The 15747-nt window shown below is 37.5% G+C and overlaps 2 protein-coding genes and 1 pseudogene across 4 annotated transcripts; 1 reads left to right on the forward strand and 2 right to left on the reverse strand.

Annotated features, from left to right (window-relative positions):
* The first annotated feature begins 630 nt into the window (after nucleotides 1-630).
* Nucleotides 631-749, forward strand: LOC116249352 (5S ribosomal RNA; annotated as a pseudogene).
* A 3668-nt stretch (nucleotides 750-4417) lies between these two features.
* Nucleotides 4418-7427, reverse strand: LOC116248213 (glycine-rich RNA-binding protein 4, mitochondrial-like). Its single transcript, XM_031620872.2, has 5 exons — nucleotides 7230-7427; nucleotides 5432-5583; nucleotides 5152-5220; nucleotides 4798-4904; nucleotides 4418-4723 (listed from the first exon to the last, which is right to left on the reverse strand). The coding sequence occupies exons 1-5, from the start codon at nucleotides 7403-7405 to the stop codon at nucleotides 4571-4573; spliced, it is 657 nt and encodes a 218-aa protein (XP_031476732.1). The 5' UTR covers nucleotides 7406-7427; the 3' UTR covers nucleotides 4418-4570.
* A 3655-nt stretch (nucleotides 7428-11082) lies between these two features.
* LOC116249094 (uncharacterized) lies at nucleotides 11083-15050 on the reverse strand. Of its 3 annotated transcripts, XM_031622223.2 has the most exons (5): nucleotides 14818-14957; nucleotides 14397-14515; nucleotides 13217-13852; nucleotides 11834-12163; nucleotides 11083-11686 (listed from the first exon to the last, which is right to left on the reverse strand). In XM_031622223.2, the coding sequence occupies exons 2-5, from the start codon at nucleotides 14418-14420 to the stop codon at nucleotides 11411-11413; spliced, it is 1266 nt and encodes a 421-aa protein (XP_031478083.1). In that variant the 5' UTR covers nucleotides 14421-14515; nucleotides 14818-14957; the 3' UTR covers nucleotides 11083-11410. The 3 variants fall into 3 exon arrangements, with proteins under 3 accessions (XP_031478083.1, XP_031478082.1, XP_031478084.1); XM_031622222.2 differs by lacking the exon at nucleotides 14397-14515 and having other exon boundaries at nucleotides 14818-15050; XM_031622224.2 differs by lacking the exon at nucleotides 14397-14515 and having other exon boundaries at nucleotides 11490-11625; nucleotides 14818-15050.
* Between the last annotated feature and the right edge of the window lie 697 nt (nucleotides 15051-15747).

The raw sequence follows: 15747 nt of genomic DNA on the forward strand, positions 1-15747 counted from the left end.
TAAATCACCAATCTAATCTGAAAAAAAAAAGTATCTTAAATCTATAATTCTCATTTTTATTTGTTCATGACTTCTTGTGCCTAAGTTCTGAAAAGTTCATACCCTTACCACATAAACATTGTATGTTGGCTCCTGATTTGAAAAAATTCTAGTGAGTTTAGGTCGCCGGATCGAATCCCAGGCGTGTGATCTGATGCCCTGTGTCGGATCTGGGGATGAGCCCACACAGCATCGATCCAGCTCATGATATCTCAAAAGATGGCGGGCCTCTCTCGATAGAAAATTGTTACAAGTGAAAACATCCTGAAGAGAAAAGGTGGAGTAAACTATTTATTTGGGCCTCTGATCATGGTGGAAGCTTTTGGAGGAATAGAAAGATGTACCAATTATGATTTACTACATGTCACTAGTTTTATATGTTTCGAAAAGGAGTCTTATTAATGATCATGTGCAGATAGATTATTAAAGAAGGGGCGGAAAGAGGGTGCATGATGATTATGATGACGATGAACAGCACCACTCACATGGTTTGAATTATTAGAACGGTGGAGGAAGGAGAATCAAATTAGCAGCTACAAGCTAGCTGAAGTGGACCAACATGGAAAGGAATGATCGTTTTATCTTCCTCTCTCGTGTGATCATACCATCACTAACGCATCCAATCACATCAGAACTCCGAAGTTAAGCGTGCTTGGGTGAGAGTAGAATCAAGATGGATGACCTCCTCGAAAGTCCTCATGTTGCATTCCATTTTGCCCTGGCTCTGTTTTTCCTTTCTCTCTCTCTCTCTCTCTCTCTCTCTTTCTATATATATACATATATACACAATGATCATGTTTATCTATCTACAGACCAGATTGCCTCCTCTTTTCTTAATAAACTTTTTAAATCAAGCATCACAAGTCGGAAACTCAACCGCGACCTCCCACGCACAACCTGTCTTCCCACCCACAAATCATTGATAATTTCTTCCACAATCGACATTTGCATTTAGAAATTAAGATCGATGTTATTAAGTGTGTTGATGTCAAGCTATGTGCTAAGCCTATGAAGGGACGCATAGCACAATGATGCATAAGCATCAAGATTCAAAAAAAACATCAAATATATAATATACACAAAAATAATGTCAAAAGTAATATATATATATATATATATATATATATATGTATGTATATGTAGAGTATAGTTGTCACCTCATGTATAATGAAGTGGAATCAATATATTAGATGGCGAGTGTTGAGGAATGAAGGCCCTTCCTAGATAAAAGAGGAAGATTGGGGCTTTGGTTCATACTACTACTCAAGTGGTATACCCTTCCATTACCCCCAATGAAAAGATATTTAAAATGCTTGGCCTCATCTATTTGGCTTTTTTAGATATATAATTGCCATATAGTCCAGTTGTTGAGTCCACTATTATTTAAAAATTAATTTTTAAAAAAGTTAAACAACTGTAACTTTATGTTCCCTTCACGAAGCCCTGCCCTTTTTGTGTGTTGTAGGGACTCAGCTCAACCATGTTTATGTTGAGCTCACATTACCCTTATTTTTTTTAAATCTTTTTTTTTTTTTACTTTTTTGTGTTTACTTAAAGCTTCTTTTTTTTCATTTTAACCTTTTTTGACATTTTTTATGTTTACTTAACAGTGTACCGGTCCTATCGGTGATGTGGGTTTATTAGTTTTTATTTTCAGAATTAATTTAGAAGATTTAAGTTGCTTCTGTAATTAAAAATCTAAAAAAATAAACAAGTACAAGCCTGTTAGAGAGATATAGCACGATGTTGCTGTAAATTGATTTGGCAGTAATATTTGAGAGTTAAATGATTAAAATGTAAAAAAAAAAAAAAAAACCATTAAGGCAGTGAAAAAACATGAAAAAATAAGTGTTTGTGCTTAATATGTGCTTCACACATGAACCATGACATGTGGGCTCCTGTTGACTGCGTATAGCCCTCATGATGCGATGCGCTCATGGGGATGATGTGCACGCATTGATTCATGCTCATCTCTCAAGTTGCAATCATTTAGTTATTTTTAGGGGTGGAGGAAAAAATTTTTGATGAAGAAGAGGGCGGAAGACTAAAACTGAAATATCATTTTTCAAAATTTTTATATAAAACAATCAAAATTTTCTAAAATTTATATGTAATTTTTTAAAAACAAATGAGGTGGGGCCAGGGGCTTGAGATCCGAGCAGTAACTTGCATAGTAAGGCAAGCGACCACCAAACTATAAGTGTGCCCTATGAGAGAGAAAAAACTTAGAGACCACTCGAAAGACTAATCCAATTAAATCTGTATAGTTTCACAATATTTGTTGTAATTACAAATCACAATTACGCCTTGCAATGAAAGAGATTTAGGTCATTTATTTGCACAATTGTAATTCATCTAATAAGTTTAACTTATAATTACATTTATAAATATTCATTTTAGTTGTTAGTTTAGGTGCAAAATTGGTCACAATATTTGTAACCTTATTTAATTCATATTTAGGAAAAACCCGAAACCGAGTTTACAACATTCTTGGTTTTTATCTGCTTTAAAACTCAATATACAGAAGTCTTCTACAGCTGGAAAACTTTTTCCAGTGATGCTCCGATGAGGGCTGAGGTCGCCGAAAAAAGATCTACTTAACCTATTCAAGTATCAATTCAGGTTACCGTTTGAGTTTATTAGCAAACACACCGCAGCTAACAGGAAGGCTCAGAAACATTGGTTTCCGGTATGAGATATTTCTTTTTGTTTGTGTTTGAACCCCCTTCGATGTTTGGTTAAATTTGAACACGAGATCGGTGCACTTCCATGGACAGACCGGCAAGTGGAGGAGCACCATTATCGCCATCCCGTGCTTGAATTATTGAGAAAGGGAATCCAACAACCGCCACCAAAAAGGGTTGTCATGATGAGGTAGCAACGCAGCCAACCCTAGCCAAAAGCAGTCACATGCAAACCTATATTCTCTCTCCCTCTCTTGATATATATATATATATATATATATATATATATATATATATTGGAGCACGGTTGAATCGTAGAGCATGTATTACCCACATATATAATTTGATCTTAAAAAGTGATGGTGATATCTTGATGGAATTGAAGCGTGTCGATCAGCTAATTGGAAGATGCAGTGCCAATGTCAATAGAGTGTATGTGTGTTAATATACATATGTAAATTAAAATAAGCAAGCAATGTTACCGCCAATTGTTAATGGACGTTTTACAGCATCGCTAAAATACCTCACAACAGAAACGTTAGTAACAATTTTGTCAAAGGTGTTTTTTTAGCGGCGGTTTAGAGAGAGTAAATGTACAGATAGGGCCAGACAGGGAAAGGCACAGAGAGAGAGAGAGGGAGAGAGAAAGAGAGAGAGTCTTTTAAAATTTGCAATTTTCATTGTTTCTAACATTCTTCTTTGTTGTAACCAAAAGAATGGACCATACTTGTCAAATGACAATGCAATTTACCTCATCCAGACGTAACAAATAAGTTGGTATTTGAAGAAGTTCAACAAGTACCTTACCATCTTAGATCATTTGTCTTTTAAAGTTATGAACAGAGTTCGACGGTTATGCATACAGGTAGAATTCAACAAACTGATCCCGACCGAGATCCTCAATACAACATCCAAATTTTTATCGTCTCAACTTGAGGAAGCAAATGAATCGTAATTGGACAGTTACCAGCATTTTAGTAAATCGGCTTGGGAAAGAGCACAGAATCCGTTGTGCAGATTCACAACACACAAACGGCCAAATGATCAATAACCATGGGAATGCCAAAACAATGTAACGACCATCAGCAGGGATTATGCCCTGGTGTCCAAAGTTTAACATTAATTAGTAGCCCTTCACTGGAAAAACGTCACTGCCAACAAGGAAACATGTTTTCCCAGCAGCTTCTAGCAAAGCCTGAAACAACTCCTAGGAAGAGGGTTTCACATAATGGTTGTTTGTTAAGGTAATAAACACATCGGAAATCAGAAAGCGAATACTAGAAACAAATAGATAAATGAGGCAGAAAAGATGCATGTATCATGGGGGAGTAGGATAACCAATAAAGAATTATTCCGCAGTATTATGCTTTTTCAGAAATCACCAACTTCTTGTCACATGCTACTAATAGTGCACATTTCCCAGGGCAAAGAATTATTAGAATATAGTTATTCATATCAAGATGATGCCCGAGCTTAGCAGCATGTAGAGAAACTGCACTCACTAGAACTAATGTTGAACAGCTGGCCCCACAACGACCAACAAAGCTGATAATTTTGACCCCAAATCTTCATGAAGAGAATATTAGCTCACTCAACGAAAACTGGATGCACCTAAAACATCCCATTTGGTATACGCACCTTCAGTGACTAGCATACACATGAATCTGACCTCGATAGCCCATTCAGCAGATAAATTACGGCAAGCCACATTGAGAAATTTGTCATTAGAATGATTGGAGGCCAATCCAAAAACAGATGCTCAATGTCCCAAACGTTACATTAAAAGAACACCATGTGTCCTACAAAACACAAAAGCTTACCAAAATCAAAAGCAGAAAAGCAAAAAATTAGAATCCCTTCCCTGAATCTCTACCAAAATCATCATTGCCTGCTCCACCACCATAACCACGATAACCACCACCAAAGCCGCCACCACCACGGAAACCACCACTAGGACGTTCGTTTGCATAACTAACACGTATGTTCCGACCATCTAATTCCTGAAAAAACAAGGATCTTATTTTCACACAGAAACAACCTACCAAAATGCATAAGTTATTGAAGAAAGACCTACTTGACCATCCATCCTAGATAAGGCACTGCTTGCTGAGTCATCACTATCAAAATTCACAAAGCCAAATCCCTTTGACCTCCCAGTGTCTCTGTCAGTCACAACCCTAGCTGTTTATACACGGTATGCCATCAAATATATTAAACTTCAGTTAAAATAAAGACCGATAAGAACTAGTACATGTTATATTGCTTCTGCTCTCACGCTAATGATGAATGGAAAAAAGGACTCGAAAGCAAGAGCATAAGCCCCATTTTTTAGCACATCCAAAGCAAGAATTAACCTTTTATCCAGTTAACAGACCCATCCTTTCATGACAAAAAATGTGGTTATGTAAAGTATCCAATAAAAACTTACCCTCAGTAACATTTCCATAACCTGAGAAGGCATCCCTGAGAGATTGATCATCAGTCCCATATGACAGTCCTTCAAATGAGAAAGTAATTTCAGTAACACATTCCTCAAACAATTTATATAAAAGAAACAATGTTAACTTGAATTCAAACACCACATGGAGAAAGCAAATACATATGGACCTATGGTATAACAATTTGCTCAATACATACATACATAGATGTGTGTGGGTGTGTATTGTGTAAAAACCCATTTGAAGAAAGCACCAAATATGCACATGTACCTCCAATGAATAGCTTTGTAGATGATGCATAGCGTACTGCATTAAGCATAGACATCATTTGATTTACTCCACCAGGAACTCCACTTCTGGATGCACTTTGCTTTATAAAGCCTCCAATGCTTCTCAAATATGCCATTTCGAACTTAAATAAACTGGAGACAGCAGCAAAGCCAATGCAGCACGATAAGAAATTTGAATCAGAAAAGCTCCTAAGATATAGAAGGCAGACCATACAGAATATTGAAATGTGTTTCTACAGTACTTAAATCTGAAGTCAGAATTAAGAATATACATTCAAGAAAAAAAGACAAAATTTGATCTGATTATATTGTAACCAAAATAACCAAAACAAAAATACACCACCTATCATCATCAGTCCTAGTAATCAGTTGCAGAGACAGAAATGCCACCAACATAGCCACATTTTGATATAGTTTTATAATCTCAAATTCAAAATGCATTGTGAAGACAAACTATCAACATAGATGATGAAGAAGCAACTCGCAAGCTCTAAAAGAAAGTAAAATATGCAATGAAAACGAAAAAACCAATGCATATCAACGGAAGTTAATTCTACCAGACCTGAGACCGTGAGACGTATTTTGCAAAGAAACTCATAATGACAGGCCAGACTTGCCTGCAGAAGGCACATACATTCTCTAGATTGTCTCAGATATGCTGAAGAACATAACGGAGGAGTTAGAGAATTTCAATGACAGCGATCATGCATACTCCCCATATTAGGCAACAAGAATCAAGTGAGGGACTTCACAAGAGCATCTCACCTTTGTTTTAGTCTTTTAGAAGTTGAATATTACCTATAGAGTATAGACTACCTATCGACTTAAGTAACGACCTATCCAGACTTGGTTATACGTATTCGTACTGGAGCTGACATGTGGGTAGACTACAAAATAATAAGATCTATCTTTTGCAGATACTAGTTATGGTCAGTGTTTCTTCGGAAACATTTTTGTCGTTCAATCTTAATGTTTACATTGAGATCCTCAATAAAGAGCTTACCCACAACTCGGGGAAATAACAGAATAAGAGGAATACTTGGACAAACAAACATTTGCCTAGAAGGATACGTTCAGATGCATTTACCAACCTGCAAGAGTTGGATAATTTTGGGATTCTAATGCCACTGTCTTTTTTTTTTTTGCGCGGGGGGGTGGGGGGTGGGGGTGGCAGGCTCGCTCAATCTCATAAATATACAAATTTGATTTTATGCGTAGCTGTTATTTGACCAAAAATAAATCATACAGATGCTCCATGTGAGGGCACTTGTTCTAAGCGCTTAAATCTTTTGGCTGAACGTCCATGATCACGGAAGTCAAAGTGTCAACCAACAAGATATAACAACAAACAATAATATATATATATATATAGAAGAAAATGGGGAGGAAAAAAACCAGAAGGCAAAGACAACAGATTCCAAACACACGATCTCCTTACAAACCCCGGAAAAAAAAAAAGTAAAAAGATGAACACCATCTTGAGAGAAACACTGGAAACGTATCATTTTCAATACAAAAGGAGACAAAATAAAAAGAGAACTAACAACACCAGCAGTAAACACGTTTGAAGTAAAGAAACAATGCCCGACGGGAGCATCGCAGGGTAACAGTTGCTACCGATATCCTTCACGGAGACCAAGCATGGAAAGGATAAAGCAAAAAAATGGGGTTACGCGCTTGATCATCTTGCCTTTCAAACCATAATACACAGGAATTTTCCGACATTAAACCATACAAGATGGAAGGATAAACACAGAAGGATCAAAGAAGAAACGCACCTTAAGAATACCACTACAAAGGAGTGGAGCAGAGAATCGCAGACTAGGGTTTTGGAGAGGTTTTGAGAGAGGGAGAGAGAAGTAAAGAATGCCGCTACTGTGCAATATATAGCACCCTGAAAATATCTCGAAGGCGGGCGTCCCAATTCATCTTGTTCGTGCCCTAGCGAGGGCATTTTCTGTTGAGGTAAAAACGGATCTGTTAAAGCCCGATTCAATCAGACCCGAACTTGAAATGCCTCCATTTCGGTGAAAATTTAAAACCATTCGCTTAAACAAATTGATAACCAAAAATCATTATTAAGATAGACAAAATTTACACAATTTATTCAACAAATTATTAAATTCAAATGCATATATTCAACTCCCAAAAGGCCAACTAACCCCATCAAAAACTTTTTGCTTTAATGCATCAAAACTCAAATAGGCTGCAACTTGTGATGTTAACTTAAAAATATCTACAAGGCACGACTTGAATAAGGTGTGTCATATAGGATCATCGACATAGAAGAGCCTTGAAACACCGTTCTGTTTTCCTTATTTAGCGAATGAATGATGACTACGCCTATATATGTAGTCACTTAGCTATCGAACCCAACATCGATGGATAGTTGAGAGAAAAATATGAAAAAAAATAAAAACAAATACTGGATGACAAAAGTATCTATTCTGTTTTTTCTTGTTTTTCTTTAATTGTCCATTATAATGGTTCTAATTAAATGGTTGAGTGACTTTAAAAAGCCAATCACTAGAAATACTTCATTTATGGTTCAAACAAATGTTCGAACGGTTCTATGATCGTCATAATGAGATGCGTGAGCTAGCATCTCGTGGTAATTCATTTAGAAAAACAAGTATCAATGACATAATATGCAAGTTTTTATACTAAGAGGAGTTACACCCTCGATGTCTATGAAGCAAATCTAGTTCATATTATCTTCCCTTATTTGTAGTTCACCCAATCAAAGAAATAATGTAGATGTGTACATATTATCTTCCAAATGCATACAACATTATTATGGGTGATTAACGACCTTCCTACATACACCAATTTAATGGCATGCAGCATTAAACGCACATTGGTGCATTCTTATTGCCAAAAAGACCACCGTTCTTGTTTCTTGAGAAATAGTAGAAAATGTGGTTATATGCGATATAGATTCTTTAAAAAAATGAATGGACATGAATATTTGACACATGCCTCATCTAGTGAATATTCATGTTCCAACAAGGCATATATCTTAAACTTTTGTTTTTCAACAAGTTGAAATGAAAATAAAGGTTTTGTATATTATTGAAGGGCGTCAGGTCACCAAAAAAAATCACTAGAAATAGTTCAAGATGCATGCATCTAAAGGATCATAAAACTATTGAACCAAAGGGTCATGATTAACGCATAATTGTGCATCATTTTATTCAATTGGTTGCATGCAAATCATTATCTAAGAATGTAAGTTTGAGTTTGGCATTGATTCACATAGGTAACTTTTTATAGAAACTTTGCTTCAAAGTTGGCTAAGAAGAATTTATATACTTATAAGGACAAATTTGTTATGTTGTCTTGCCAATTAGACACGTGGAGAAACATATAGGTCGAGACCATAACTGTGTTTCTACATAGATGCATAGCTCGCAAGCAAAACCCAATTAATTACACATTGATGTTTTGCATGTAATTTTTTATTTAAAATAGATGTACTTATGTAATACGTATAATCTAACTGATTATGTTTACATTATTTTATAAATATCATATATTTTACAATTTGACCCTGAAGCTTATACTTCAAATTCAAAAGAAGGAAACTATAAGCAATGCAACTATGATTCTCATGAGGAGTTGGATCCAGGCTCAAGGTGAAGATGCTGGCGACATGCTTGCTTATGTGAACTCCCCATTTTGCTTTATCGCATTTAACAATATATATATATATATAAGTTCCCTGAAAAGGAACAGTTTTACGAACCAAATTATAGAACGTCTTTTAAAAATTAGCATAAATTTTTAAAAATACTATAGAGAAGCATGAATACTGTTATTTCATTAATCTGTTCTAATCTTATTGGCAGATGGTGGTTTGTTTTGCAAAAGGTAGAGTCTTGTAGTCTATGCTGCGTCAAACAAGAAATAATGGCAGGAGCACAATTATCTTAGTTTCAGGTTGTGGTGCTTCATTTGTTTCTCTAGTAGAAAAAAAATGTTGCCCATGCTATGAATATATATATATATATATATATATATATATATGTGTGTGTGTGTGTGTGTGTGTGTGTGTGTGTGTGTGTGGCTCGTTTTGCTTGTGGCTTTTTGGTCTATGAACAACTTGCTCTACTTGTGGCTTCTATATGATTTGAAACATTTTCATCCCTATCTTTCCTTCTCTGGTGTCCCGATATATAAGCATATCTATCTATCTATCTATCTATATACATATATGTGTGTGTGTGGGTGTGTGGGTGTGTGTGTGGCTCGTTTTGCTTGTGGCTTTTTGGTCTATGAACAACTTGGTCTACTTGTGGCTTCTATATGATTTGAAACATTTTCATCCCTATCTTTCCTTCTCTGGTGTCCCAAGAAATCTTCTAAGGGGTGTTTGGTGACACTAACAGTTTGTTACTATCTCATAAATCTATCCCAAAGATTGAGGCAAGTTCTTCAAACATTGTAACGTAATGTTCCATAACCTGCCTCAATCATTGGGATAGATTTGTGAAACAATAACAAGCTATTTTTATTGTCAAGTGTTCCCTTAGAAGTCATTTGATATGAAGAACACCTAAAAGTGTCTAATGAATTTCTTTCAAATATTGTTTTGGATTCATGATACAATAGAATTATTGTTCATAAACTGGTCTCAATATTGTGGGTTAGATTAATTGGATACTCTATGAGTGTCTGTGTTACCAAACGACCCACTAAGGGCTAGCCAAACGACCCACTAAGGACCAGATCATTTTAGAGGTCACATTTGTCCTCTAAGAAGTAACTCTCAAGTGGACCCAATCACAATGACTAGTCAATGCCATGGAGATTGCTCTCTTATGAAGTTCAAAATTACAGGTTGTCTAACAAGCCCTTCGTTTCAAGACCCTTCACGGTTCCCTGCTCTCCCATCATCGATGGCGATACACTCAACTGGAGTATGTGTTCCTTGTAACTAGCACTTTTGCACGTGAACTCAGTTAATGGTAATTACAATTGTAACGTATTAGGCGGCAAAGTGGTCTACCTCCTAAATCTCTAGATTGTTCTTCTGAACAGTAACAGATCGCGAAGCATACTATATGAACTATGGGGTGGAGGACATAATGAGGAGGGTGGGAATCTCTCTTAAGGGCGATCCAATGGACCACTCACCCTTGAAATAAAAAAATAAAAAAACTATAATATTTTGGGATCACTATCTCCTTTTCAGGAACAGTTTCTTGTATGATGTATCTCGACAATTGGCATGGATAATAAATTAATAGCAGATCCAAACATAAAAAAGGCACCATTTGGTGTGAAGGTTTTTTTCATTTTGCAAAGGCAGACGCGTTCAGGTGTAGAACCCTTGACACTTCAAATATTTGCAGGCTTCTTAGTCAGGTGGCAAAACTCTCCATCAAAAATGCAACTCTTCTTAGCATCTGAGCTACAATTATCAAGGAAAAAGTACAAATATGCGTCACAAAAATTGGGAAACACAGCACATACTGACATGAAATATAGGTGAAAGGCTAGCCCGCGATAAGAAGCACCTAATTATTTTATTCCAACGATCGCCATGTCCCTGACAATGTTAGGTGAGCGTATTCTTTGTCCAAGTAAAGTGGAGGTGACGGAATCAGGTCTCCGGCTAAGGAGGTACCGTGACAGTTAAAAAACAACCTTTACATAAAGCATTTTTAGATAGATCCACCTGTGTGAAATTCTCGACAACAAGCTATATACACACAGTTTTACATGAAGACATGCCTCGCTGTGGCTTGAACCAAGATAAACTCATGGATCAAACACAGCAGCAGACTAAAATGTGCACATGGAAAACGGGCAAGATTTGTACGGGAAGATGGCAAAACATCTATGAATTGCAAATGCCAGGAGCATCACCACAGCCTTATCTCTCGATTTAAAAATCGTACATGCTAATGCAGACCAGGCTGATGGGCTCAATATCAACAGTAACGAGAAATATCTGCTAATACTGTCTGAAAGTAAGGTTGAGTCGCCCAGGCCGCAACTTTGTGAGCTCGATCAGCTGTTCGGGAGCTGTATCTGGGAAAATGGTTGGGACCCCATGGAATATTAGCCTAGACTTGCCACCAAATATCAACACATCACCAGAATCTAATCTGCATTCCTCGGCCTTCTCTACATCTTTGTCCTTCCCAAATAGGAATGTTGCTGAGTCGCCTACAGAAAATGAGACCACAGGCAATCCTTTTCTTATACTTTCATCGGTTTCATCTTTGTCCTGCATTAACAAAGACGTAAATGGAAGCTAACAATGCGATGAGGGTGCAAGCCTTCATGCATAGTTCCTATAAGAAACCAGAACAGGCCCTTGACTGATGAGAAACAAATAACATGAGATTGCAAAGACAAAATCAGAGATGATTACCTGATGGAGACCTAGTTTTCCACTCTTGGAATAGAAATTGACAATGCAAATATCAGGGTTCATTGCCGGCAGCCCAAGTTCTGAATCATTTTTCAGATGTCCTTGAGCGACTTGAAGCACTTTTTGAACCAGCCCCTTGAAATAATCAGGAATGGAGGGTGGTTTAGTACCATCATGAGGACGGAAGTCCCCATATTTCGATGTCTCTGGATCCCAGTTCTTGCCAAGACACATCATGTGGAGGTGCATTTTATCTCCGCTGCTGAAACTTGGTTGGTAAAAGCCACCCGACGCCTTTCCAAGTTCACGGCATTCCTCTACAATTTTAACCTATTAATAAGAACAAAATGAGGCTCCAATTGGAAACCACAGCACAGAAAACATTGAAAAAAAAAAAGAGATTGTGCAATGTCATAACTACACGCGGGATCACATTAGTTAGAAGTTAGAAATAAGAATCTATATAAATGGTTGACATCAGACCACAGAAATTCTTAGGATAATCATACGTAGGCAGTCAACATGAATGCAAAACGAGGAAGTTCTGTTACTAAATCGTCTCAACTACTATCATGAAACGAAGATCAAGAAGAAAAATGCCAGCAAGCTACAGGTACACTTGCAGGCCACATATTTTATAATAGTGGATCTCATACTATATAAAGGCCTACATAGGGGTCGGCACAATTACGTAAAACAGAAGTATTCCATATAAAAGAGAGTTCTGTAGCTATAACAAAGTTTACTAACAGTTATCAACATCCTATGGCCAACTTTGATTGAAGAAGCTCCAGACATACAAATCCAATGAATTAACTCGTATGAATGCACTTATATAGAGACAACAGGTTAGACATAGCTTGTCATGCCGTTTATCGCCACTTGAACCTGTCCCTCAAAAGAATCCAATGTGGCATACGGATACAAACAGATGAAAAAAAGAAGCTTTCAGGTACTGACTGCATGTCCACAAACTTTCCTACATCCACTCAGGTCTTTACATCACATAAGTTACGAATTGCAATCCACTGAGCGGTATAAATAGAGAAGTTATATATGAAAACATCTTGATTTCTGAAAACACATTGAAATTTCTTTAAAAAAAATCATAAAACACAGCCCCGAACAATATGGCAAAACACAAAAGGTGCAATTTTTAAGGTGAAACGGTGCATTTGCATTACTTACATAATTAGCACTTACCCATAACAAAATCCTACCTAATATAAATAACATCTCTGAAACACTATAGATAGAAACAACCTCGCCTAACAATAAGGACAGCGAAGGGCAAAATGGCAGACAGTAATGCAAATATTGCACCAACATGAGGAAACCAGCAAAGAAAAAAATTATAGACAAAGTTCAGGAAAAGAACTGCACCTGATGAGCAACAGTAAGATAATTCCTCAAACAAATTATTCCAGGTCTAAGATCTTCCAAACCTAGACCAAGTCGACTACGCTCTTCTTCTTTTCTTCTTTGTTTGTTTGTTGCAAGAAGAGGAGGCTTCAGCTTCACGGGGCCACCTTTCTTAGACGATTGAGAAGTAGACTCACATATGTCAAATGGTTGATCTCCAGAACCATCTGTTGAATAGGCTGGACTGATGTTACATGGTGAGAAATGGGGAGGAGTGTTCAAGAAGTCGTTTTTAGAGTCCTTAGAAAAGGAGCTGGTTCCATGTTTAGGTTCATGGATGGCGCTCGATGAGCTCTCAGGGGAAGGACAATATGTCGCGGCCATTACTTCTTTAAAATTAAAAGGGTCTTCATTCTTGCTGACAGGTGAACCTGAATATGCCTCCCTTTCATTAGTATTCTTACTTCTAATTTTGCTGGCTGTTTCTAACAAGCCCTCAGGGGACGAATGTGATGATGTTTCCTTTACATCTCCACTGCGTGGCGTTTTTAACCCAAACCGCTGCTCTGCGTGGCCATCGTGCCCCTTGCTGTGACAAGTACAATTGAGTGGAGAGCCATCCTTACGGCAATTGATGTCGGAGCCTGCAGCTTGGATCTGCAAATTAGACCAGACACAAACTCACATCACGTGGACTATGGTTCACAAAAGACAAGAAAATAAGAAGCAAACCAACAGACGAAACTCTAGCGCGGATACTTTCCGTTTAATTATCTGCACCATAATGACCAATAAGACAGTTAAGAAACGTAGTTTGCCCACTTTTATTCGAATGTCTAATTATCTAGATTCACCTAATCACTACTGTAAACATATAAGAAAATGATCGAAAAATAAAATATTTGGAAGCTTCCCATATTTCCTTGCTCCACATGCTTCATAGGTCAGATTTGTCAATGCACCTCTATCTCAGTTTACAAGGTCAGAAATTAGTAAAGTTACATGAGGAAGAAAAAAACAAGACAAGTTGGAAACAAAAACAAAAAAACGATTTAAAACATATTTTCATTTCTTCTCATGTATTGACTACTGCAATTACAAAATTTATCTGTTTTCCTAGTTGACAAGAAATTAGCCATTACGAGATTGTATCAACTATCAGCAAATTATAGGCCTTCTTCAACTGAAGGCCTTAACTCACCCCAGGCCAGGTGCTGAGCTGCATCACCTTCCAACTCCAAGGATGTCAAAGAGGATGGTTCGGAGCAAATTGTTTCCAAATTATGCAACTATTTCCTCTTCTTTCATTTGTTTTTTCCACTGTGTATAATTCAAAGTTCAATGATAAGCAAAAACGGAAATGAAAAGGTCATAAATTTCAACTCCTTAAGCTCGATTGAAGAAATTCTCTAGACGCCGAACCGCCACAACCGACAAATGTGAACAAGAGAACACTGCAGTATGCACCCACCCATACTGGCATTTCAGCAAGGTTTTCTGTGAACCATCAGTACTAAGATAAACCCTTCCGAATCGACGAGAAGGAGAAAAAAGCAAGATAAGATCAAATGACACCAAAAACGCTACGAAAAATATAAACGACAGAACATCGAAAATCTAACCGTTCCTGAAGGCGATCGAGAGGATTGCCTCCGCCCACCGGGAGACGCTCCCTTATAAGCGCGAGAGCCACGCGTCGCCGGAACTCGATCTCCGCCTCCTCCCCTCTTCATCGTCTTTTGTGAGAGAGAGAGAGAGAGAGAAAAGAAGAAGAAGAAGAAGAAGAGGCATCAACAACAACTTTTCAGAAGAGACGATTCGTTAAGGAGAGAGAAGCAAAGCACGGGACAGTAGTCCCGACTCCCCATACGGCGCTTCGTAACCTGCGCACGCCCCGGGCGCTAACTTATTTTCATATAGGCGGACGGAAATTTAGGATTTTCAGGATACCCCCCCCCCTTTTTTTCTCTTACTCCCCAAAACCACTTTCCCGTTATAGCATGGGGAGCATTAAAAGGGGCATTTTGGCAATTTTAACCTTAGGGCGTGTTTGCTACATTACATTTGTTTCCAGTTATTTCAAACCTTTCAGATTTTGTATCTTAGTTCCACGTTCCTGGTTGCTTTCTCAAAAGTTTAAATTTTACATCAACTTCAGTAAGTGGAATCCCATGCAATCAAACACGAAAAAGATAAAAGGATCCCAGATCAGTCACGAATCTGGATGTCAATTTAAACGCCGGTTCTTAGGCTAGTTAGTGGCTAACTTTGGCTTCAGGGTTTGGAGAAAAAAAAAATAAAGGTTTCTAAGCCATATTAGCATCGGTCTAGTCTATAATAGAAGAAAAGCGTATGTAATTGTTTTTTGTGAATATGATCCAAAGACTGAGAAAGGTCATAAAACGCCTTAAAAAGTGTTGTATAGCTCAACTTGACAAATTCATGAAATGTTCAGGTAAGGACTTGAAGCAGTATTTATGCGGCTAGACAAAGGGGGGCTTAAGAACTTCAGGGTCCTATTTTTCCGACCTGAACAAAAGGCTTCTGCATTC

The sequence above is a fragment of the Nymphaea colorata genome, chromosome 2 (assembly GCF_008831285.2).
Source record: "Nymphaea colorata isolate Beijing-Zhang1983 chromosome 2, ASM883128v2, whole genome shotgun sequence".
NCBI lineage: Eukaryota > Viridiplantae > Streptophyta > Magnoliopsida > Nymphaeales > Nymphaeaceae > Nymphaea > Nymphaea colorata.